General features: G+C 43.1%; 1 protein-coding gene across 1 annotated transcript; it reads left to right on the top strand.

Moving 5' to 3' along the window:
- Nucleotide 1: 1 nt before the first annotated feature.
- HEXB (hexosaminidase subunit beta) lies at nucleotides 2-25253 on the top strand (the record flags this gene model as incomplete). The annotated part of the gene is made up of 13 exons (XM_019531706.1): nucleotides 2-149; nucleotides 5752-5817; nucleotides 6408-6454; nucleotides 7453-7563; nucleotides 8937-9038; nucleotides 10458-10587; nucleotides 12201-12381; nucleotides 12983-13069; nucleotides 14012-14084; nucleotides 15903-16077; nucleotides 17667-17757; nucleotides 17936-18040; nucleotides 25050-25253. Coding segments are annotated over 13 exons (1380 nt in total), but the record flags the coding sequence as incomplete, so codon positions are not given.
- Nucleotides 25254-26641: the final 1388 nt, after the last annotated feature.

Here is a 26641-nt window from a genome sequence, read left to right as displayed (position 1 = left end):
GTACTTCGATTACGTGTTCGGCTCTTCCTGGCGGCGCGGCCGGGGAAGGGCGGCGGCGGCGGCGGCCGAGCTCGCGCAGCTGCAGGTGCTCATCACCTCCCCGCAGCACGAGTGCGACAGCTACCCCAGCGCCACGTCCAGCGAGGCCTGTGAGTACCTGGCAGCAACCTCTCCACTCGCCTCAAGACCGCCCTCCCCGTCTCGGCAGCGGCAGGGTCGGAGTCCGCGGGCTCCCCGCTCTCTCGGGCGGCAGCCTGTGTGCTCTGCTCAGTGTCTGCTTACCGCTCCCTCCTTATCAACCTGTCCTAGACGTCAGCCCGTCCTTTACCTTGACCCCAGAGCTACCTGGTGTGTCCCCAGTGGCCTCCCTTGTTCAGGAAGGCTTCTAGTATTTCATGGTGGGCCAAAGCCCGCAATATTTGGCACAGCCAATAGGTCCCTGTCACCCAGTGGCAGAGAGCAGATCCTGAAAGGGGAAAGTCAGCTGGGCATGACCAGGGGTTTTCACCCTGTTCCCCTCTCAATTGCAGCCTCCAGCATTTAAGGTCTAGGAAGTTCTTATTGAGGCAGTGTCCCTAACTCCCATGCTCAGTAGCAACGGATGCCCTCTTTTCTCCAAGAATTTTCCAGTCCCTTTTTGAATCTGGCTAAACTGTGCACTTCCACAGCATCTGGTAGCAATAAGTGCCACATGTGAATGATGTGCTGGGTGAAAAAACTTGCTTGTGTTCATTCTGAAGTTACAATCTGCTAGTGTCATTTTGTGACCCCTAGTTCTTGTATTGTGAGAGAGCAAATCGTACCAACCCTGTTTACTTTCTCTTTGCTATTTAGTCTTTTACAAATGCTATAATGCTATAAATGTCCTCCCTCACGCATCTCTTTTCTGAACTGAATAAGCCTAAGCCTCTTGAGTCTCTCTTCATATGAAAGGCCCTCCATATTGCTGATCATCCTTGTTGCCGTTCACTGAACCTTTTGTGGTTCTCCTGTCTCCTTTTTTTTTTTGCGGTGTGGGGAACCAGAACTGGGCAATAGTATTCAAGGTGTGGCTGTACTATGAATTTATAAAAGGGGCTTGATAATACTTACCCCACCTAAGCTACTCTATGCCACACACAGGCTGGACTGCCTGTGACCCAGGTGCTGTAGACTGGCCACCCCCGAGTTGAAAGGTGTAGCCAGCTTTCAAGAAGAACAAAAAGGATTCCACTGAAAATCCTGCTGCACTAGGGTAGGCAGGTAGCTTGGCCCTTGCCACCTGTCCCTCCCACACTTACCTCTCTTTTGTGCCTGTCCCCTGCAGCCTCAGGCCAGTTTCCCCTGGTACATTGCGCTACATTGTTTCTGTCCCTCCCTGCCTTCTCCTGTCTCCCCCCTGCCCTTAAGTCTCTGCCTTTCTACCTCCCCTTTACCTTTGCTCCAGCACCAGCAGGCTACATTCCCCCACTGCAGCCTGGAGTATGGAGCATGGCTCAAGCCTGGTCCCATAGCAGCAGCATGGAGCTGGAACCTCTGCTATGCAGTGGGGATGGGGCCATGTTCAGTTCTCCTGGCTGCAGTGAAGATAGGAGTCTACTGACACCTGAGGAAAAGTAAGGGGGGGGTGGGCAGAGAATCGAGGAAAGGGGGCTTGGGTGGGAGACAGAGTGGCAGGGGCATGAAGCTGTGATGGAGGAGCAGTGCAGGGTGCAAAGGCAACTGGGGAAGCAGCTGTGGCTCTGACCTCTGTTAGGCTTTTCAGTATTCAATGGGTTGCTATCCCGTTAGCATAAGTTGAAGAATTATAAGTGTTGAGTTATTGCTTTAAAAATGTTTTGGAGAAAACAAGACTTTACATTAAACAAAGGAAAGATGGCTACCAAACTGAACCCAGTATGGTATGTTTATAGAGGGCAGGCCTATGCTGTTCATTTACTGTACTAGGCAATGCTGCTGAAACACCCTTGAATTAGGAAGCAGTATAACTGACTGCACATTATACTGCAAGCAGTGCTAATAAGCATTGGGCAGTGCTTGGGAAGCAGCCCAGGATCAGTATCACATGAAGATGATTATACTTTTCATTTGATAGGTGTCATGCACAGAGTAGGGTAGTATATTTCTGCATGCTTAGTATAGTAAGCAGACATACAAAATATAAACTTAAGGCCTGTTTTAAGGTAAAACTTTTCTATCAGTTTAAGCAATTGAGATTTGGTATCACCCTGGGGTTAAGGAACTCTGTCTGAGACATCATTCTCAACTTCAGTCAGGTTTGTACAGTACAAACTTGTCATTTTAATCTTGCCTTGCTCAGATGGTGTCATGTTTAAGTACTAAAACACATTAAAACACAATATAAGATCTGCCTTAGAATTTTACCAGTAACATCACTTATGTTAAATGTTTCACTTTTTACTTTCAACAAGTGAAAAAAAACCCCAAACCTCCCCTGTTGGACTAGATGATCTCGTGAGGTCCCTTCCTGCCTTTCTCTATGATGACAAACCTATGATCGTCAGTTTACAAGCTGATTCAAAATTACTACTTCCTGGTGGTGGTTTTTTTGGTTAGTTATTTTTACCACAATCAATATGACTTGCAGACTGAACTTTTAGAAACAGTCAGAACTCACAGTGAACAGAACTTAGACAAAAATATTTTCCATTACAAATAATATAAGGCTTAATGTAAAAGACTTTGCCAGTCTCAACATTTGACTTTCCTCCTATATAGCTATCTAGAAGTTATGCTAAATGAATCACAATTAAACTGTGTTTAGTAAACTATATTTTAGTCACTCACAAGACTTTAAACAGGTATGTATTTGCTGAGAAACCTTTACATTTAACATAAATGATGTTACTTTAAGTAAAAAATATATATACATGTTATCTTGGTACTCTTCAATTGGTCTTGGCACAAAGATTGATTATTCAGCTTAGATTTCCAATTGTAATTACCCTTATCTTGAGATAATAGTCACTGTTCCACAGTGCATCAACATACTTATCTTATTCTGTTTATATTCTTGCAATACTTTCATGAGACAAGTCTTTTAAAGATGGAGTTGATAAGGTAATTATTTGTGATGTGACTTCAGTTTAACAATGGTCAAATGGCTGTCTTGCACATAGTATCTCCCATTCAAATGTTTTGATATGGGAATCAGTGTGTTAAATACAATGTGTTAAATACCACAGGGCATTGCTGGGTAGTGTGGCTTGCTTCCTCCTTGTCAGCTGACCTGGTTTCATTTTCTGGCCCAGATTTCATATAGCACCTTGTTATGGCTTCTTCCAGTTTTGTCTAGAGAATTCCAGTATCTCTGTGCAAATTCTCATGCCCCACAAGTTTGTAGGACATTACAGCAGTGTTGACCAATCCACAGCAAAAGTGGCACAGGTACCCACTGTGTTTGGCATGTGACAGATCAGAGGGTTGGGGCAGGAAGCAGTGGCAGTCAGTGAGGAGGTAGCGATCAAAAGTCCATACTGGCTTGGGGGCTTGGACCTGCAGGATCTGTGAAAATAGATGGCAACACTGAATTTGGCTGCAAGTCCCAGTGGTGATGGGATTTGGTCACACTGGGCAATGGCAGTGGCTGATTAGAGTGTCACTTTTGCCAAAAAGGTTGGCCAACGCTGTATTAGAACATAAAATAACCTGTTGGCTTAGCTCTGGTAAGCAACTTAGTTTCTCTGGGTACTTTCTGTGGGCTTCTTTGGGGTACAATTGTATGGCTAACTTTGCACTACTCCATTTATTTTTTTGCATCAGAATGTGTACCTACCTGCAGAATCTTCCATTAACAGGTATTTTGTAAACCTTTCATTCTTCTACATGGTTCTGTCTCTGTTTAGTAGCTCATTGTGCAGCAAGACAAAAACAGTGGACTCATCTGTTTGGCCCGTCTCCCAAGAAGAAATAAGTAGGTGAAATAATTCTAAGCAGTTAGTCATCTGTACCCAATATGTGATTAATTTCTACACTTTACTGATGCAGTTAGTAAGATTAGCAGTTGTCCAAAGTTTTCTTTAAAGTCTTATGGAATCAGGCCTCAGTCTCATGACATTTTAGTTGCTTCACCTTTAAAAAGTTATATTTTGCATTTGCTACTTCAATACAAAGTATTTGTTTAAGACAAAGGAAATATTCTTTAGAAATACATCTCTTTGCTGAAAATGCTTAATCACCAACTTCAAATTACAGTAAACAACATGACTTGAACTATTTGCAGCCCTTTGATTAGGCTGCCTGGGTAATGAAGCTTCCTCATATTGAAGGGTAGTGTTACAGAGTGCACTTAGATTAGCTTGAATTTAAAGCTAGCTTAAATCTTGATGCATCCTTTTTTATAACATATCCTTTAATATTGTATCACATAATATAACTTGATATATCTCTATTAAAAGTGACAGGCATAGAGCATATAGGAGTGGAAGCTAGTCCATATTTTAGTAAGAATGTATGGTTAGACCTGACAAACTAACCGTTACTTACCATATCTTTCCTTGTCGTGAAATGGAGGAATAGGATCTATTGTTTGATATGCTTTAGTGGTTTGGCTTGTGTAAGCATCTTGCACGGATGCAAAGTTCTGTGCAGGTTTCCCTCTCAGCACCGCTGCTGCCCACCCTGCCCTGCCCCATGCAGATCCAGGGGTACATGTCCCCCATGCCCTTCTGGGGTGTGCACAGCAGTGGGAGCTGCCCCCCCACCCCCACATGCCCTGGACAAGCCATGGTTACATCCAGCCCTGGCTGGGCAGCGCCTGCCTCAGCCCCTGTCCCACTCCTCCCTCACTGCAGGAGCCTTTCCCACACCTGTTCCCTCCCCGCTATCCTTCCACCACAACAGACTTACCAGCTGGATGCAGCTCTCCACGTTGTATTGGAAATCAGATCAGTATCAACTGATATCCCTCCTTAAAAATCAGATATCAGTATTGGCCCCCAAAATCTGTATCTCTGCACTCCTAGCTGCCATGCATTCCTGTCGATCACCTGCCACCTCTGCTCTGCACTGCCTCTGCTCCCTTTCTACCTGTTTCTCTCCTCCTTCCTGTTCTGCCACTCCAGTTTACTCTGAGTCACAGCTTCAGCTCCAGCCCAGGCAGCAGTGATGGTGATGGCTCCAGGCTCGACTCCAGCTCTGACACAGCGGCTACAGCTGCCACTGCTGCTGCTGTCTGGTCAGGCAGGGGCCAGAGCCAGCATATGTTCTGTGTCCCAGGCTGCAGATGGAACTTGGTATATGCTGTGGTTTGGAGGAAGGGCAGGCATTGGGGGATACAGGCAGCAGGGCATACAGGTCCTGCAAGGGGGCACAGGCTTTGTGGGGAAAGCATCATTGTGGGAGGTAAGTGGTTGGTAGAGGACAGGCAGCAGGGGGCATCTGCTTCTCCTTCCCATCCACTGCCTTCTGCTGCCACTGCTTTCCCCGTTGCAGCAGTGGGGAGGGAATGAATTTACAACAATCCCCCCAATAAACAGATTCTATGCATGACAAATTGTAACAAATTTATACATTTTCCTTATCTGGAATCTAATTATTGGGGTGGGGGAGTGTTCAAATCTGAAATAATCTTAGATTCAGATAAATATGGTAAATGCCAAACAGTGGTAGGATTCTACCATTAAAGCAGTAGAGGTCACAGTCGAAAGCTGCTACACAAAAAAGGATAGTATACATTTAAGTCACATCCTCGCTGCCTGTTAGTTGCTATTTTGAATGAATAACCTATATTTTGTGATTTTTGTTTCAAAGATAATTTACATGTAACAGGACCTGTAGCTATATTGAAGGCGGAAAAGGTTTGGGGTGCATTAAGAGGTAAGATCACTTTTGACATTTCTCCTCTATCATTTTCTCAAGCAGATGATTCATATTTGCATAATTAAGACATTTAGAAACAAAACTGCAGTCCCACTTAACTGAATCTGAACTGAATCCAGAAAGTGAACATTTTTGAGAACAGGGATACCAGAAATGTTATCCAAACTACTAGACTTTTTCCACTGAACTGGGAGTTTTTATGGTTCTGTAACAACTATTGCTTTGCTAATGATTGAAACTAGAATTGGAATTGTCATTACTGTACTTAGCTGCCAAATAATAGCATCTTAGTAGGATTTTTGTGTTACTTTTGAGGGCTTCCTTTGTGTTAAGAGATGAATCTGTTACAATTGAGCTACAATGCATTTATACATACAATATTGTATATAGAAATTTTGTTTTCATCTTCAAGCTTAATCATTCTTTTCCAGTGTTTCATGTCAGTCTACACAAAGACCCCAAATAATGTAGAGAAGCGCATCTCAAAGGATAGCTGGGCTTAAAATACAATAACTCGTCTGGGTCTTGTATTGAATTCTGCTTCTCAAGGAAACACTTGTTACTAACACCTAATTTGGTCTTTTTAGGTCTGGAAACCTTTAGCCAATTGGTCTATGAAGATGATTATGGAAGTGTGAGTATAACAGTCAACTAAAAATGCACAGTTTTGTTACCACTAGCACTCCACATAGGTATTTCTAGAAGAGTAATCTTCTTTTGGTTTCTTTTATTGCTCTGAACAATGTTCTCCAGGAGAACACGGGACATTTTTTGGGGCAAGGTATACATTTTGTTTTGATGCAAATTATCCCTCAGAGTATTCTATACATTTTCAGCACTATATAAATAACACTTCTTTATTGTACTCTATTGGGCATACCACATGGACATAGACATTTACAGAATACACAGTAAAACCTTAAAGCTTTATCCTTTCTCAGCATGCCCTGGAACAGTGCACAAGCATTCAGATGTGTTCTTGTTGCTTGTCACAATACTAAGCTGCCAAAATATTTGCAGAATAAAAGGTACTAATGGTTTGTGCCATACTTATGATGAAGGCCATCTGAATGGTTGTCCTGCAGTATCATGGGACAAGCAGGCTTATCAGTCCTCCAGGCATTCTGCAATGCACTGTTTTGGCCCCAAATCCAGCCACTCTGGCCCTGATCACAGAACTACAGTCCAGAGGTGACAGGCCCCGGGTGGCCACCCTCACTTATTTATTGCCCTAATGGCAACTTACTACCACTTCCTGCTTGCAACCCACTCAACATTAGCAGGAGAGCCTGCATCCACTTAACCAATCACCAGGGACCTCCTCTATCACTTGCTGCACTTTAGACCTCTATAGCTCCACGCGCTCATCTGTCCTTCCTCTATCATGGCTCCTCAAATCAAGTGCAGTGTCATGAGCATCATCTTTCTTTGTAAAATACTCTTTTGAAGTAGTTAACTTCAAGTTAGTTAACTGTTACATTTGATAGTTCATTAATTTAAAATTGCATAAAATAAGAAACCTGTTTGAGCTGTGGTCCTATACAAGATAATACATCTTAACATGAGAAGGTAATAAAAATACTATTAAAACAATTGTATCTTTTTAATCTTCAAATTCTGTTCTAATAATAGTTCTTTATCAATGAATCTGAAATCACTGATTTCCCAAGATTTGCTCACAGAGGAATCTTACTTGATACATCAAGACACTACCTACCTTTGGAAACTATTCTTACAAACCTGGTAAGTTCGCAGTTTTGGTTTAACAAATATGTTCCCCAAATGTCTGCCCAGTACTTATCATACTGTTTATTGACAGACTTCACAAAAATAGTGTTAAATAGTGAGTAGCCATTCATTATTTTCAATACTTACTAGGAGAATCGATTAGTGCTAGAAATACAAGACCTTGTTCCTAATTTTAGAGGTGCTAGGCAACTCAAGTCTCTTTGTATAGCTGCCTCTGCCTGCATGCACACCTGGCTGTAATTTTACTATTTCAATGTAAGGAATTGATTGACTATAGGAAAGGACCAGAATTTTAAAATGTTTGGCAGGGAGCGAGCACTAGGAACCTTGAGTGATTGAATTACTTCCATCTTTTAAAGAAACAAGAATGCTCTTCTATGTTTAAGATGATATTTAATTTGAATTCATTACTAATCTTGTAAGAGCAGTTATAACTGTCTAATTGCGAGTGACATTTTAGATGCTCAAAGCAGCAGTCTCTTAACATACACATTTATGAGGCTAGAGAGTAAGCACCAGATATGTGAAGTGCTGTAGTGCTTCAGCAAGGACAGTGGAACCAGAAATCATTTGCCTGGGGGGTGGGGGAAGCATTTGAAGGATAACCCACCATTCATTTCTGAAAAGTGGTAACTACCAGTTGACTGATATTTGTTTTAAGTGGATGATACAGGTTGGAGGTGCTGGGGCTGAGAAGAACTTGTAGTCCTCACTTAGCTTGAGAATCAGTTTGACAAAAGAAATGCATCTTGTTAACAAAAAGCAGGAAACCTCATACATTCTATCCATCTTCGATGCCAGGACTTCATAGTATTAACAAAGGCAATTTTGATTGTGTTTTAACAGAATAAAAGTGTCTATGCCAGATAGAATGTATATAAGGGGAAATGAAAAGGAAACAGTTAGCATATTTTGCACATACAGGTTTCAGTAGCCATAAATTGAATTTCAAACAATTAAAAACTTGGTAAGTGGAAACTGGTGGTGTTTAAGACTGTCTAACTGCAGCACTGTGGATGGAGAGTTAGCCAGATTTAGTGTGAAATATAAATGTGTTTTAATCGGACAGTTGCATTCTTACTACCTAGACAAGCAGGATCAGGCAGACTGTGTGCTAAAAGGCTGAAGCACTAGATAGTTGGAAAGAGGAGAAATGGCTATAAGCTTTTGGATTTATATTTCCAGGGTTCAGGATGACTTGGGGGTAGCAAAGAACTTTTTTCCTTCATTGTTTGTTGGTCCTATTGGGCACTACAGGATGGCACAGCTGGAACCAGACTGACTTGAAATGGACCAGTGGCCCCCTTCAGCTCTGCAAAAAGCATGAAGCAGTTAACCAAAATGTTACCTTGCATTGTTTATTGCAGGACGCTATGGCTTTTAATAAGTTCAATGTTTTCCACTGGCATATAGTAGATGACCATTCATTCCCTTACCAGAGCATCACTTTCCCAGATTTGAGTAACAAGGTGAGTAAACCAAATAGTGAAGCCCTTAAGTTCCATGTACAGTTCTCCAAAATAAAATGTAGGCAGGCAAACAAGGTAAATACTTACCTACCTTGTTGTCTGGCCTTGGAAAAATGACATTGGTAGTATCCAGTGCAACTTACAGTCAACAAGCATCTGCCACTTCATAGGTTTTGCTTACTATATAAGGGTCCACAGACTACCCTACAGCTTTCACCTACTGTCTTCACAATTATAAACTTGCTATATGTGTATGACTGGAATATTCCAGTGGCTTCTGTTGCAATTTTCCAACACCAGATAAAGTCAGATGTGAAATTTCATGCCTATATTTCAGCGTCACAGAAAGCAGTACACTCTGAACTGTCTAGAGTACACGACAACACTGGTTAAACTGTGCATTGTGCATGATGTTTACTCACTTCCTAATTTGCAGCAGTTTGCCTGTTGTTAGTGAGGCTCTGCTCTATATACTTTAGTACAGTAGTATTGTTAATTTAAACACTTAAATTATTCTGTTACTGAAATTCCAGTATGGTGATTAGCCCCAAGACTCCCAAGATTCCTGCTATTAGGTCTTCTGCCTAATAGCAGCAGGTCTCCCAAGATTCTTGGCAACACTAAGTAAAGTATTGAACACGTGATTTTTTTTTTTTTTTTTTTTTTTTAAAGCTTGTGACTGAATGCGGAAGCTGTTAGAAGTTAAACTGAAGCTTGAGACAATATTGGTCATGAGAGGCATGTTGCTTCCTCTTGAAAGCAGCAGTTCAGTGTAATGTTGAAAAAAAACCCCTCATGTCTCTTTCACTTCTGCTGGGGACTATGGAGGGAAGGTGGGGGCCTGGTGTTCAAATTAGCATCACAAAATGGACACTGATATCAAATAAGGCAATAGACTGAACTTGACAACTAGAGGCATGGGTAACTACCAACCAATTCCTCAATTCGCTGACATTTCCTATCAGTCTGTTTTCCTACATGGCCAGTGAGGGCCTATGATATTTCAGCACCAGAACTGCTGTTGCAAAAGGATGAATGTAGGGGGGAAATGTTTGTACAGTAAAGCTGTCTGCTGAAGGTATATGACAGATCCATAACTTAGAGCAGCTTGCTTATACTGTCAGGTCTGTTTTCATCTGAAAAAAGTAACTGATTTAATTTCATTGTCACAGACCCTTCTCCTTGAAAACAGATGTCATGCTGCGGCAAAAAAGCATCTCTGGGCCAGTCTGCCCTCTGACCATAACCATCTCTGACTTGCACTTAATGCTTTTGGTGCAGTTTTTTTGGCCCGTTTACCTAATTGCTTCAGTCTTAATTAAAGTAATTGCAAAAAAATGGAACTGGAGTCTTATAAGTTCCTAACATACCTTTTATTTTAAAAAACTGTCTTTTATATCTGACCATTTCATTTCACAGGGATCCTATTCCTATAACCATGTCTATACCCTCTCTGACATCCGTCTGGTGATTGAGTATGCTCGGTTAAGAGGCATTAGGGTTATCCCAGAATTTGATACTCCAGGACATACCCAATCTTGGGGGAAAGGTAAGTTACATCTGCCTCTCACAAGGTGACACAGTGTAATGTTACCATAAAAACTAGTGGCCTTGCTCAAGGTACACTATACTTCTAAGCAGCAACTTTTAAGCCCCTGACATAGAATGGTCTCTTGTTTTTTATGTAGATATAACAACTGGTAGTCAGGAAAATCTACCAGGTGGACTACAGAGCTGAATCTCTTAACTTCAAGAGAGACCATTTCTGTTGGTGTTTTGCTTGGCCCAGCATTCTGGGGGACTCTTTCAGAGATGTAGTTGGCTAGCTAACTTTCTTGGACACTGCTTCTCAGTTGCAATCAACACTGCTGTTTTACAAGAGTGACAGAAGTCTAAGACTTAGTGTCAAGTGACCAAACACTGGGTTACAGGCAATGAAAAGAAACTTGGTAGAGAAATTCCACAGCCATAAAAATGGTAAAAATATTAAATGGATAGAATGAAGCAAATTTTTCCTCTTTCCCTTGGCTCCTTTAATGATCTTTTCATGTTGTTTTGCATTAATTGCTGTAAGGAAAATGGAGCTTTGCAGCTAGGTGGTGGGTAAGGTGGCTAAAGAACCCAGTCTTTAGGAGCCTGTGGCTGTTTGTACATGCCACGAGATTTCCTGTTTATGCCACCGCAACTGTGTTTGTGTTTGCACAGGTGGGGTTTCCCACTGCTTTAAAAGTCTTTTCGATGTGTTAAACTAAAGCTGCTCAGACATGTTTTAGTTTGCATCGCCACCGCTTCCATTGCCCTATCTATGGATTTGTGGCATGCAAACACCCAGTGACTCAGACTTGTAATTACTTTCTTTCACCACCAGGTGGCACTGTGCTATTTCTGTAGTTCAGACCTTTGGCCAGGAGGTGCTGCTTTTATTTGCTGACTGCATTCAGAGGGCACGGTGCAGGGAGCATCTATACTGTAGTAAAGTTACTCAGATAGCAGACAATACAGATAAAAAAAAAAGAGAGAGAAATGAAGGAGCAACCATTCCCTGTAGCACTAACATTTTAAAATTCTTGTTCTGGTCTCATTAACTTTGTTAATGCAATTTGAACCCTATGCATCTTGATAAGGCAGGAGGCAATACTTCTGCACAGTTTCTTCTATCATACCTTTTGCGTCTTCCCCTTGTTGCTTGGTCTACATTTTGTCTCAATACTTTTGGAGTATAAACTCTATCCTACTCAATGCTATGAGAAGCATTTTAATATAGGGGCCAGGGCAGGGGCAGGACACAGAGAGAGCCCTCAGAAAAGTTTGTCTGGAAGCTGCTGTCTGAAATCTTTAGTGAGATCATCTAGGAAAATTTTGCGGTGACTTTGTTTCTTTTTTAGACTTACTGTGGAATTTCCCATCCAGGGATGCGTCCAGTTGGTAACAGGTTCTGTAAATAATGTGTGGTTTGGGCACAGGCATGACAGATGGAAAGTCACAAGTTCTAATCTTGGATTCCTTCTGTCATCTTGGACAAACCGTTTTATCCCCACACTCCTGTTTTCTCATTTCAAACTGCAATAATACATAATTAGTCTTGGGACTTTAGAAGTTTGAACCACTTTTCTATACTAAAGATTACATAATGTTGCATTTCCTATCATTTTTTTTTATTAGGTCAAAAAGACCTCCTTACACCATGTTACAATGGAGAACAACCAAGTGGTTCTTTTGGACCTGTAAACCCCATTTTGAATACAACTTACAAATTTATGACTGCATTCTTCGAAGAAATTAGTAGCACATTTCCTGAAGCCTTCATCCATTTGGGGGGAGATGAAGTGGACTTCACTTGCTGGTATGATGAGAGAGTTGCTTGGTTTAGGCAGGTATTAATGCCTAAACCAATTAATGCTTTGAACTATGGCATTCCCTGCTTGATATAGGGGCTGAACTTCTGACCCAAAAGGCTTCATCTAATTCTAGTTAGATTACTTGCCTACAAGAAGCTGAAGTGTTTCCAGCACTTGATGAGTTTCCTGGGGATAGGTAGGTTTTAGACAGCCATGCTAGAAACTTTTTTTTGATTGATGCTTTAAAACACTCAAAATAAATACAGTAAAAGCTGCATTATCTGGCACCTTACAAGCCGGAATGCTCTATTAACTGGCACACCGGCTTGTGTGGCACTTCCAGTTTTGCTGAGCCCCCACGGCCTAGGGCATAGCAGCCTGCACAGGGCCCGCCTCCCTGTCCCTAGGGGCCCGCAGGAGGGGTGGCACCCCAGACATGGTGGGAGAGGTAGCAGCCCAAACAGGCAAGGACACCTGTTCAGGCCTTTCAGATAACTGGCATATTTTATTATCCGGCACCCCCCCATTCCGTATGCTGCATACAAAAACCATTACTAGAATTTGGGTTTGGGTATCATACTACTGCTTTCTCCCCCTTTTTCTAAGGAAATCTAACCCTGATGTGAATGAGTTCATGAAGCAGCAGGGATTTGGCACTGACTATGCTAAACTGGAATCTTACTATGTTCAGAAGTAAGTAATTTTGCTTCAGGTTCTTCCCAGCTCTTTTTTCCTAGCCTCCAAAAACTTATCCTTAAAATCAAAATTGGTTTAAATCAGACTGTAGCATGTATGTGGTGGAGGTGCTGCTGCTGCTGTTAGAGTAACACACAAAACCTGGCAATGAGTGCAGAAGCTGCTCTGATGTGCTGTAATTGCAGCACACTGGAGTAGGCTTTATTAATTGAGTTGGGAGCGGGACAATTACCATGCTCCAGCAGTCTCTGCGTCTTGTGTATCAGCATCCCCATACTTAGAAATGGTGGTGAGGGAACTTGAACTAAAACTCGTTTTTAAGTACAGGGATGCTGATACACAAGGCACTCTAATTAAAGCATCCCCCACTCCCACCCCCGAAGCACATGAAAAAGTGCCCTAGGAGACCACTCCCCCTCTTTCAAACTTCTAGCATTAAATTGTACACTACTTTTGGATGTTAAAGTTATGAGCAATCTAAATGCACATATCACTTTAAATATCACTTGTAAATCTGAGATCAGTTAGCTTTTATAATTAGTATACTAGAAGGACCTTTGTTTCTTTTGTACAACCATTTTTTCTTCATTCCTTTTTGTTGATATTGACTTACCTCCAGTGCTTTTAAGCAGCTGTTCAACTCCATTGACTTTGTAGTAGTGAGTCTTTGGCTGGAGACACTAGTTTGCATTAATGGTCACAAACATCCAGATGCTGTATAGCCATATGTTTGCACATCGTTTTCATAGGTAGGGTGTCCTGTATGGGGCAGACCAATGACAGTTAAGAAATGCTTAAGTCTCATCATCTTGATTGATATGCTTTTTTTAGAAAGCTTTTTAAGATACAAACATGACACAGGTCAATATATCTGCAGTAAATTCAAGACTGAAGTGTGATAGAGGTAGTTCTTACATGTAATTCTATTTTAAATTCTAGAATCTTGGATATTGTTTCTTCTTTTAACAAAGGCTATGTTGTCTGGCAGGAAGTATTTGATAATGGAGCAAAGGTAAGATCTGACAAGTAGACAGATGCATTGCTTTGCCCCTACCACATCTTACATATATTACACAATTAACTGGTTAATTGCATAATAAATTTGCAAAATTAGCACCCCATAAAAATGTTGCTCCATCTGTAAAAAGAGCCAAGCAGCTACAAATTAGTGCTTGAAAATGTGCAACAACTTTACAGCTGGTTTCTATTGAGTTTTAATTTGAATGTGTGGCAGGAACATTAGCAATACAGTAGGCTTAAAAATGCAGTATGTATGAACATATGCACATCAACACAATGAAGTCTCTGATGAAATAGTTATGCTGGTATAGCTGTGTCGGAAGAGACTCCTACTGTAGATATAGAAGGAATTATTCTTTTGGGTTAGTTATACCGCATCCCTGAAATACACAAGCTAAGCTGACAAGTTATTCTGTCAGTATAGCTTCATTGGTAATACCTCTGGTATCAATGAGAGCTGGTGTACATGAGTTGCCCAAACTTTGTAGACTAAACCCAAATCTGCAAAAACATAAACAGTTTGACTTCTGAAACTATATGTACTTACTGTATTTATCTGAATCAAGATGACCTCCCTTCCCCCCCCCAATAACTAGATTCTATACATGGAAAATTATGAATTAATGATTAATTAGTGGAAGGTAGTCTTAAATTCATAACTCCCACTGCTATGGTGGACATTGGTGATGCATAGGAATTGCACGTGCGTACATGTGCACCTCCTGTGCTTGGCAGTGCATCCTCTGCAAGAAGGTGCCGCCAACACTGCTGGCAGGTCCTGTGGGTGGCTGCTGCTTGCCACCCTGCCCCTTGTCGCCAGCACTGCTGGCAGTGTCTGCAGGTGGTCGCTGACCACTGGTTGGCACGTGCTTTCCCCACACCCCCTCCCTCCACCGCCAGCACTGTGGCTGCCTGCAGTAGCTTGCTCCTGCCACCACTGCCTATGGGAGTTTGCCATGTCCCCCTAGCCTCCGGGGGCATGTGGCATTCATGGTGGTGGAGAAAGCAGTGGCAGGATGCCTGCCCCCACCCCCTACAGAAAGTAAGTAGGGAGTGGGCAGCTGGGAGAGGGGAGAAAGGGGTGGGGCATGGGGTGGGAGAGAAGGCTGCAGGTTCTACTCTCTCACCCTTGTCACGCCCACACTCCCCCAAACTATTCTGATCCCAAGGCAGATAATGGCTCAACTCCAGCTTCCGTTATGAGCCTGAGGCCAAAACCAGAACTGAGCTGCTGCCTACCCCAGGCTGGTACATGAATCCAAAATGAAGCTTCCACCCATCCCCATGCTGATTGGGTGGGGGGAAAATCTCATCTTCAATTTGACTAAATATGGTAAAGCTGCACAGGATTGAGGTCAACCTCAAATCAGTATGTATCCGGCAAGTAAAATGGGTAGAACAGGAATTTCCAAGTCTCTTGAAAGGGTGGGAGAAATGATGAATCCCTTTTTTGGGCTGAGTTCACTCCTAAAGCTGCATCTGGAACAAACGTTAGTCACTGACAGTCTGACGATAGCTTATGGAAGAAAATCGCATTCAGTTGAATACTTACAGGGCTAACGCATGTTCTGGGCTACGCTGTATTATGAACTCCTTTAACACAAACAGGCTTAGTAGTAATATGTCAAGACTAAAAACTTCTATAGCAAAGCATCAATACTTCAAAAGAAAGCCAAAACAGATGCCTGTGATCACTTTTTAAATGCTTATTTCAACAAAAAAAATCCCCTTAAGTATGAGACTTAGTATTGGTGTTTAGTGGTGGGACTAGTGGCAAAATCACCTTTAACCCACGTTTTCATTTTTCTAGCTAAAACCAGACACAGTAGTTGAAGTGTGGATTGGGAACCTGTATCCTGCAGAACTGAGTCGTGTAACACACGCTGGGTTCACCACTATCCTGGCAGCTCCTTGGTACTTGGACTACATTAGTTATGGGCAAGACTGGAAGAAATACTACAGCATTGAGCCACTCAACTTCCTTGGTTTGTTAAATTGCTTTTGAACTTGTATGTGGCTTCTCAAAAGGCATGAAATGTTGTTAACATACAGCCATTATTCTGTGCTTAGAAACAGATGCATGCAATGGCAGAGCTATAGAATCCAACATAACTTTGAAAGAGACTTGCAACCTGAAGTGAGATATTTTATCTAAACTTTTATTAGGGTGTGCGCTGAGGTAAAATTTCCCACATCAGGCTAAATTTCTTGCACCATCCTCTGAAGTATTGGTACTGGCCATTCTTTGACACATGATACTGGTTTGGATGGACTTGGGGTTTAATCTGTCATAATTAGACCTGGTCAAACCTTTTTTTTTTTTTTTGGTGAATTGTAAGTATGCCAAAAACAATTCTGGCTATTTCCAGGTGGTGACTTGTGTTAACTCCCTTGTTCAGTAGTTCTTTGGAACTACTTTTGGTGGTAGATTCAAACTGCTGGGAGGAGGCAGTGCTGATGGGCCTTTTACCCCTAGCTCAAGGTTTTGAATGCTTGCCCAGAAGGTAGCAAGCCCAGGTTCAGCTTCGTTCTTCACTTAATGGAATTTGAACCTGCATCTCTAGCTTCTCAGGTAAGTTCCCTAATCCATCAGGCTGTCAGGTATTCTGGAGTGGGTGTCCTCGGTCCCTCCTGTTGAAGCTTTTGATTTCACACTCTATAAAAGGGGCAAGCAGGCAGGATGGCTGCCACTCCCACTGGTGATTTGGTTGAGAAGATTGCCTGTTGTGCAGCCCCACCCCTCTCCACCAATCAGCGGTGAGGGGTGGGGCTGCACAACAGACAGTGCTCTAACCCAATCAGTGGCAAGGGGTAGGGCCACCAGGGCCTCTTGGCCAGAGGCATTGGAGGTGTGGGGGGAGCCCACCACAATAAGCCCATGAAAATGGCAGCTGGCCCCACAATCTGCCTGCGAAATCAGCCGGCTGCTTTGATTTTGAGTAGACCCCTACTCATGTTCTAAGGAGGATATAAAGCTTCCCTCAGTCCTAATATGCTGTGTCCTGCAGTACTTGACTAAAACTTGAAACTTTTGAGGCAACTTTAAAAGGTAGATTTTAAAGACTTCCTACAAGTTCTAAATAACAGGTAAGTGGTAGAAGCTCCATCCTCGGAGGCTTTCAAAACCCAGCTAGACAAAGCTTTGGCTGGGATGATCTAGTTGGGGATGGTCCTGCTTTGAGCAGGGGGTTGGACCAGATGATCTCCTGAGGTCCCTTCCAACCCTAACTTTCTATGATTCCAAGTGTCCAGCCTTTTTTATGGCTTGCTTAAACTGTTCCGTTATTTGCATTGTAATTTGCTCACAACCTACCCTACTGTCACCAAAGTCATATGAGAACTGTAGTGATGCCCAAATCACTGGTCCTTTCTATTTCTTATAGCTTTTATCCATACACCTATTATCTGTACATCCATAAAATGACTCTTAGTTGATCTGTATAAGTAGCTGTCTAGAAACTGGAGCATTTATTTACCCTCAGCTTTGTTCATCATAGACTACTTGTAAGTACACTATGTTTACATGCATATGCTGGAGTTTCTAACTTCCAAATTATTTCTGTTTTGAATACAGGGAGTCAAAAGCAGAAAAGCCTGGTGATAGGTGGAGAAGCCTGCCTTTGGGGAGAGTTTGTGGATGCAACTAACCTCACACCAAGATTGTGGTACAGAACTTCTCGTTCCCTTTTAGATTTCAGAAAACTTTAATCAAAATGGACCTGAACTAATCCTGCAATATGCCATGGGTCAGTGGGACCACTGACCTATACTAGCAATGAGCCAGAGCTTATTATTTCAGCCTGTATTTTGCTGCTAATACTGATGTTTAATATCTTTGTACAGGCCTCGGGCAAGTGCCATTGCAGAGAGGCTTTGGAGCAGCCAAAATGTGACTGATTTAAGTGATGCTTATAACAGACTGACTAAGCATCGTTGTCGCATGCGCAGGTAAGATTAATAGTTATAGTAAGACTTGACTGATTAATTCAGTCAGGTAGTGAATTTCAAATATGTTCAAGCATGGAATTAACCATAAGAAAACAATCCACTTACACAGCAATCTTTTATCTTATTGACTAGGCTTAAGACAAATGGCATAACTGCATTAAGTCTTTGGCCTGTTTGTATAAAATGGTTCTTGAACACCCTGTCTAATCAATTCCAAAGTTTAAATGATTATTTTAGGCAGTAGTGAGTAGAACCTTGGTGTGGTGTTTTTTTGGGATGGAAGCAGGGGGGAAGATTAGAAAGCCAGAAGAGGGGTAAGGAATCTATGAAACCCCTACTAGTTTTATAGTACAGCTGTAGCTTCAAGCAGGATTGCGATTGTGTGGACCAACCTGGTGTTCAACTCTTAATCCGTTATAGCATAATATTCCTACTGTTTACTTCTCCTCTTAATAGTTTGACATATTGGCACCCTGAATGATTTATATACTGGTAGTGGGCAAAGAAACTGAGGAGGCTGGGGAAGAGAGGAATTGAGAGCTGCTTGTCATGGAAAATTGGGAGAACTTACACAGCCTGTGGCATGAGGAAGGAGGGAATGGAGGCATTGTCTGAAAGGGGAGGATGGAGAAATAGGTCCTGGGGCTTAGGTAGAACAGAGAGGTTTCAGAAATTTCATAGAAGTTAGGGCTGGAAGGGACCTTGAAGATCAAGTTCATCCCCCTGCCCCAGGGGCAGGAAGTCAGCTGGAGTCAAAGGACCCCAGCAAGATAAGCATCCAAACATTTCTTGAATGAGTCCAGAGTAGGTGCCTGCACCACTTCTGGAGGGAGTCTATGTCAGGTCTTGAGGGCTTAGACAGTAAAGAAAACAGTCTTGGAGGAGTTTATGACTATTGGTCCTTGTTATCCCTCGGGGCGCTTTGGTGAACAGATGTTCCCCCAGATCCTGATGCACACCCCGTATGTACTTATAGGCAGCCATCAGGTCCCTGGTGAGCCTGTGCTTTTCCAAGCTGAAGAGTCCCATGGTTCTCAGCCTCTCCATAAAGCCTATTCTCTTGCCCTCTGATCATGCGTGTGGCTCTCCTCTGGACTCTCTCAAGCTTCTCCACATCCTTCTTCAATTGTGGAGCCCAGAATTGGATACAGTACTCCAGCTGCAGCCTCACCAAGGCCAAGTACAGTGGGAGGATGACATCCTGAGGTTTACTTGAGAAGCATCTATGGATGCAAGCCAAAGTTTTGTTTGCTCTGCCAGCTGCAACATCACATTGGTGGCTTATGTTCATTTTGTGGTCAAGTCTCTTTCAGCAGTGGTGCTAGCAAATGTAGTACTGCCTAGCTTATAAGCATGCTGTGGGTTCCACCCTTCTCCCCCGCAGGTGGAGTACCTTACATTTACCAACATTGAACATCATGAGGTTTGTTTCTGTCCACTCACTAAGTTTATCCAAGTCAGCCTGGATCATTAGCCTGTCCTCAGGTGTGGATGCTATGCCCCAAAATTTAGTGTTGTTGGCGAACTTAGCCGGTGTGCTTTTGATATCATTGTTGATAAAGTTGTTAAAGAGGACCAGTCCAAGGACAGAGCCTTGGGGGATGCCACTGGTCACAGAACACCATAATGACTCACTACCATCGAACACTACTCTCTGGGTCTGACCTCAGAGCCAATTTCCCAGCCATCAGACTGTGGTGAAGCTGAGGCCACAGTTGGCCAGTTTTTCTGTGAGGAGCTCATGGGACACCAGATCAAAGGCTTTTTTTGAAGTCCAGATATCTGATATCAATCTATTCTCCCTTGTCCAGGTGATATGTCACCTAGTCATAGAAGGAAATGAGATTGGTCAGGCAAGACCTACCTGTGATAAACCTGTGGTGGCTGTCCCTCAGGGTGTTGCCCTCTACCAGCTTATCCGGAAGTGTCTCCTTGATAATTTTCTCCAGAATCTTACCGGGGATTGAGGTCAAGCTGATTGGTCTGTAATTCCGAGGATCTACTTTCCACCCTTTTTTGAAGATGGGTACCACATTGGCCTTTTTCCAGTCTTCAGGTCATAGAATCATAGAAGTAGGGTTGGAAGGGACCTTGTAGATCTTCAAATCCGACCCCCTGCCTGGGCGGGAGAAAAAACTGGATTCAAATGAGTCCAGCCAGGTAGGCATCAAGCCTCTTCTTAAAGACCCCCAGGGTAGGAGCCAGCACCACTTCCCTTGGAAGTAGGTTTCAGCTCCTAGCCGCCCTAACTGTGAAGTAGTTCTTGTGGATGTCTAATCTAAACCTGCTCTCCAATAATTTGTGTCCATTATTCCTTGTATGCCAGGGGGCGCTAGGGGAAGCAGTGTCTCCCCCAAACCCATCTGGTCCCCCCTAGTGAGTTTATAGACAGTCACCAGGTCCCCCCTCAGCCTTCTCTTGTGAGGTGCTTCACCTGAGTGCCATGAGTTTTCAAATATTTTTGCCTGCCAATGGTTGGGCTATGACACCTGCCAGCTCCTTGAGTACTCTAGGGTGTAATCTGTCAGGACCATCTGACTTGAAGCTGTCCAGCCTCTCAAGGTGATCCTTTACTAGATCAACACTGATGCTGGGTATAAACACGCCCTCACCCTGGCCATCCTGCGTCTTGCTAGGTAGGGCGGTCCCATTGGACTGATGAAAGACAGATGCAAAGTACCCATTAGGCATATTGGCCTTTTCCTGGGTGTCGGTTATCAGCTGTCCCATTTGGTTCAGCAGGGGTCCAACTCTTGCTTCTTTTGTGACTCCCTACATATCTGGAAAAGGACTTTTTGTTGTCCTTGATATGTGAAGCCAGATGGAGCTGGGTTGTAGCCTTGGCTTTTCTGATCCGCTCCTTGCAGGTTTAGGCCAGTGCTTAGTACTCCCCCTTGGTGGTACTTCCATCCTTCGTAAGTCTCTCTTTTGAGGTGTAGGAGGTCCTCAAGTTCCCTGCTGAGCCAAGGGGTTTGCTGCACCCTTTTGCTACCCTTCCTCTGAGTTGGGATAGCCATCCCTTGTGCTGTCAGGATCGCTGCCATGAGGAGCAACCACTTCTCTTGGACTCCCCTTCCTGTCCAGTCGTGGTCCCTTAGGGCTGTGACAACGAGCTTCCTGAGCTTGTCAAAGTCGGCTTTCCTGAAGTTGAGGACTTCTGTATTGCTGACCAACTTGCCAGCTTTGCGATTGATAGTAAAGGTGATCAGCTTGTAGTCGTGATCACACAGCTTCTCATCGATTCTTAGGTCGCTGAGTAGGTCACCTCCTTTGGCCAGTACCAGGTCCAGCAACACTTTACCTCTCATCGGCCCATAGACTTCTTGGGTCAGGTAGAACTCATCCACACACGTGAGAGAGGTTTGTGACCGATCTGATTTGGCCGAGTGCTCTTCCCATGAGACGTCTGGGTAGTTAAAGTCTCCCATGACAACCATGCACCGAGAGTGTGCAGCCTCAGCTACTTAAGGCCCTTTCTGGGTGCAGTGGGTTTGGCCTGTAGAAGCTATGGATATGTCCTGAGTTTTAAAACTTAACTTGCTAACTTCAGTTTCATCTTTAGAAAGGATTTATTGTTCTCATTGTTAAACCAAAAGCCACTCTGCAAGTACTGTATTTACTCAAATCTAAGATGACTTGAATTTAAGACATCTCCCCCTATAATTACATTCTATATATGGAAAAATTGCAGGTTTTTAAAACTTATTTTCCATGTATAGAATCTAATTTAATTCATTCTTCCCACCATTGCAGGGAAGCAGGCACTGGCAGGTGGGGGAGGTTGGTCAAAGTTTACTCCCTACTTGTGCTTGCCCTCCTGCCACTTCTGCCCCCTACCCGTCATCTCCCTAGCCCCTCTCCATCAGACTGCTCTGTGCCAACAGGATCCATCCCTGTTCTAGAATGGGGCACTAAATGTGGTCCTGTCTCAGCTGTGTAGCAGCTATGTAGGCTGCTTGCTGCTACTACAAGGCCGGACTGAGGTTGTACTCAGTGCCCCAGGCTGCAGCATGGATGGAGCCTGCTGACAGAGCAAGGGAAAGGGATGAAGGGAGAGAGGCAGGCAGGGGAGCAGAGGCTGTGTTGTGGGGAGGGATGGGGAGATCACAGCATGCAGAGACAGCCAGGCAGGGGGAGGGGGGCCAGTAGCAGCTGTGGCCTCAGATAGAGGCTGGAGCCCAAGCCACAGCAACTCCCTGTTGTGTCTTTCCTCCCTCCCCCAATATTCTAAGACAAGGACCTTTCCCTCCTATGTTAAATGGGGAAGGGCATCATCTTTAAATAGTGAAAATACAGTATTTATCTCTACACTTGCAGAACCTGGTGGCATTTCAGAAGCCATCAAGAACAGTCAGACCTATTGAATTCTGCATGTTCCTTTATGTTGTCAAACACTCAGCCAAGGTCATGCCACACTGAGGAAGTCTTAAGTTTGAGAAGTTATCCTGATAAGAGAGTTCTTCCTTAGAGCTGATGTCCACTTTTCTTCTTGAAAAAATACTCTCTCTTAAAAGGCCAAGAGTCCTGCTTAAAGAGCATAAAGGCAGGTTTTGTAGTCACAAATCTACAAACAGCTATATTGCATATCCTTTTCAGGGATACTGAAAAGTTGATCCAGTCTTATATTTATCAAGCAGACAAGATAAAGTTGCTACAGTCACTTGCAGCTGTGTGGAAGTGTGAATCAGATTAATTCACACTTAGTAACGAGGAACAAGGGCCATAAATCGATTGAGTAGATTCAGGCTAGATATCAGGAGGCGCTGCTTCACTGTCAGGGTGGCTAAGAGCTGGAACCAGCTTCCAAGGGAAGTGGTGCTTGTCCCTACCCTGGGGGTCTTCAAAAGGAGGCTAGACAGCCACCTCGCTGGGGTCATTTGACCACAGCATCCTTTCCTGCCCATGGCAGGGGATCGGAGTAGATGATCTGCTTAGGTCCCTTCCGACCCTACCAACTGTGAATTCTGTATGCAGACAAAGCCATAAGCCTTTCCTTGAGTATTTCTATGCCACTTACCTCCTGTCTGTTTTTAAAGAAGGCTTTGTAAGGATTGCTGGAAAAGGGATGAGGAGGAACTTAATTCTATACTGGAAGTGTATTATTTCCAGTGGTCTGTCAATTCCATGTAATAAGGGCAAGAATAAACCATCCAGGGGACAGTGGTAACTACAGATAAAAAAAATATCACATCTGTTGCATCAAGTCCTCAGCCAAGAACCACCTTTAAATTATCTGAAGAACTTATAGATGATGAATGACGACACTGGTGCTGAAGAACAAAGATACTTACGTTTTCTAGACTCTGACAATACAGCCTGGGTGTAGCTCTCATGTTCTCTGGACTTTGGAGACCCTAAATCCTCCTGTAGGTCAAACTAATGCTGGTGGAGAGTTATATGCATCCCTGTAGTCTCTGTCTTGATCCCTGTATTCCTTCTCATACCAAGAGCCAAAGTCTACTTCCTTTAAGCAGCCCGTTAATCAAAACCAAACACCAAAGAAGCCTTATCTGCAAGAGCTACTTTCTCTTCTTCAGGATTTCTTAAATGTTTAACAGACTCCAGAGAAACTACAGTTTCTCTCCTTCAAAAGGCAAACACTTGAGCTCTTACATTGCATTAAGTATGTACTACATGAATCTTTGTCAGGGTAAAACCTTTAAGAGCCTTTCAGAGCTGTGGCCAGTGGTTGGTTGTTGGGTATTAACCATGTCATTCCTTCTACTGTACCTCTGAAACTTAGTTTAAGTGTCACCATTGGCTATTGTGGATACAGCAATGCTCAACCTTTGGCCCCAGAGGCTGGAAGAAAGTTGCAGGGTGACTCCAGGCCAAATCCAGCCCACCACCCTGGCCCTGCACACACTGGATCAGACCCTGCTGCCTCAACCCCAGTCCCCTGTGCGCTGGTGGGATCTTGTGCACAAGACCATGTCAGCTGCTTATAGAACTTGGAAATTTGGTGACAAGGGAGAAATGGCAGTATTAGTTACCACTACTCCCCACAACCCTGCCAAATTTCTGCATCCTTGGAAAGCCACACAGGCTGAGGGTTGAACCACCTGTTGCAGTGATTATCTTACTAGAATATCTAGCTCTAGGGATACTGCCCCCATACTCTACTGGGAATACTACTGCCCCCATCTTTCAAACTATCTTCAGTCCATACTGTAGTTTCTTATTTCTACGTGACTGACTAGAACAGAGGCTGAAAATGCAGCCTTATTTGGAAGCTCAGGATCCACTGTGATACCAAGTCTAACTTCATCTTCACATGACTTCTGGAACACCTTAGCAAAAAAACCAACAACCACCCCGTCCTGCTCCCCAAGTAGTACTGAGAGACAACATGATCCCAAGGTATGGAGTGACTGCTACGTTAATGATGGACTTGAACAGTCACCAAACTAATATTCTCTAAATGTTTGGCCAGAAAAGTGGGGGTGCCAGTTTGAAACTGGTCTCAAGTTTGCCCTGAAGCCAGTTTCTTAATCATGCTGAGGGAGAGGGGACAGCCTCTCTCTCAAGAACCCAGCCTTTCCATTCCTAACCGTCCCTGTCTTCCCCACCCTCTCTTCTAGTTTATCTCCTGAGGGGAACTTCTCTTCAAAGGGGAAGCACCTTTAAAGCACCCAAGACAGTTATTAGAACAAAGGCCACCCAACAAGAAAACCCTACTCTCTCCAAAGGGTTAAGCAGTCCTTCAACCTGCACAGACCCCAGCACCCCAAGCTGTCTTCTCCTGACCCTTTAAGTCCTAAATATGCTGGCATTATTGATTAGACAACACCCTGTTGCATATCTAATGGTATAAATTATGAATGCCCACCCTCAAAATTTGGCTATCTTTTCATTCCCTAAATAGGACCCCACATTGTTTCACTTCTTGGATGGACAACTAGGATAAAATTCTGCTCTAATCAACTCTATAAACAATGCTAGTGTCTTAGTTTCTTTACTAGTAGTTTATTAAACATGTAGTATAATCAGACTAATTTTATTTTAACAGTCGTGGAATAGCAGCTCAACCAGTGTACGCTGGATACTGTCCTAATGAAGCTAGAGGCCCGTAACTACCACATGAAGAATCTGCCAAATCACCTAAAGTGCCTCCAAAGGAAATGAATCTGCATATTCAGGATGAGATTTGCACTAACAGTTTTGAAAGTTGGATGTTAATTTTACACTCTTAGAATAAAAATTATGTGAATTTTATACAAGCCTTAGGTGGAATAAAAACTGCTTTTTAAAAAAGAAATAAAAACCATATTCAAAAACCCACTAGGAGTGAAGAGATTAACCAATCAACCAAAACTTCCTCAGTCAAACTATAAATGACAGGTTTTTTCCATACCTAAAAAAACATATAATTCCAACATGCACCTATACCATTACCTGACCCCGATGTAAATGCATCTTTAACTTGCAACTAATGTAGGGATTCTTTACAGTAGCATCCTGCAACATGACTACCGCAACCAGATGATCAATCAGTATTAGTAAATGGCAAAAGGACACAAATCCTTTTGGCTTATAGCTTTGTACAAAGTAGAACTTATTGCCAATAGTTATCCATTACCTGGCAAATGCTGTTATAATGCACACACACGCACACAAGTAAGCATATATATTTGACAAGAGTATTTAAACTTTGGGGTAAGTGTAGAAGAGGTAAGTTTTATCTGATTTCTTCACATACTTTGGCTGGGTTATTAGAGGGCATGGGGAAAGAGCAGGTCTCAAATTATGTCTAATCCTTAGATTTACTTTGAGTAACTCTTGCAAGGGAAAAATGAAACTAGGTAGGTCTCTTCTGTGCTTCTTTCTCTGGTAACTTTCAACAAGTACTGAAAATCTACAACAGTGAATTACTGACAGGCTAACCCCCACATCATTGCTCAAGGGTTGATTCATACCTCAAGCTAGACTTTGAGCTTGTATAACAGAGCTAAGAATTCTATTTCAAATGAGTCAATTAATATTAGGCACAATCACCTTTACAAAAAAAATTCTACACTTATCTTAAACAGTATTTTCCCCTTTCTTTCAAAGGATTTTTTTTGCCTGATCCATCTTGCCATAAAGTACATAGTCTGTTTACTCTCTTTTATGCTGCTTTAGCAGTTAAGTTCAGGATGCCCTGGATCAAAGAGTTGCATAGATTTCATAGACATTTGGGCTGGAAGGGACCCAGGAGGATCATCAAGTCCAGGCCACTGCCCGAGGGGCAGGAAGTCACTAGGAATCATAGGATCCCAGCAAGATAAGCATCCAAAGGTGTTTTGAAAGTGTTCAAAGCGGGTGCTTGACAGGAGTGAGTTTAATGGGAAGGAAAACTATACTTACATCCTCACAGCTTCACACACCAACAATAATAATTATGATCACCTGGGGCATCTTTACCCATGTTCTGTAGATGTGTGGTGGGGAGGGGCACTTTAATTTGAGCGGCTCTCAGAGCTGCTCTAATTAAAGTCACCCCAGCATCTCACATATTGGCATCTCCACACTTCAAAGTGGCATCAGAGGCACTTAAACTAAAGCTCATTAAATGATTCATGACAGTGCGTCAGAGCAGCATCCTCACATGCTTCTGAAGAT

The sequence above is a fragment of the Crocodylus porosus genome, unplaced genomic scaffold (assembly GCF_001723895.1).
Source record: "Crocodylus porosus isolate Cpor-Errol unplaced genomic scaffold, CroPor_comp1, whole genome shotgun sequence".
NCBI lineage: Eukaryota > Metazoa > Chordata > Crocodylia > Crocodylidae > Crocodylus > Crocodylus porosus.
Note: the sequence above shows the minus strand (reverse complement) of the source record. Positions and strands in the feature narration are given on the sequence as shown.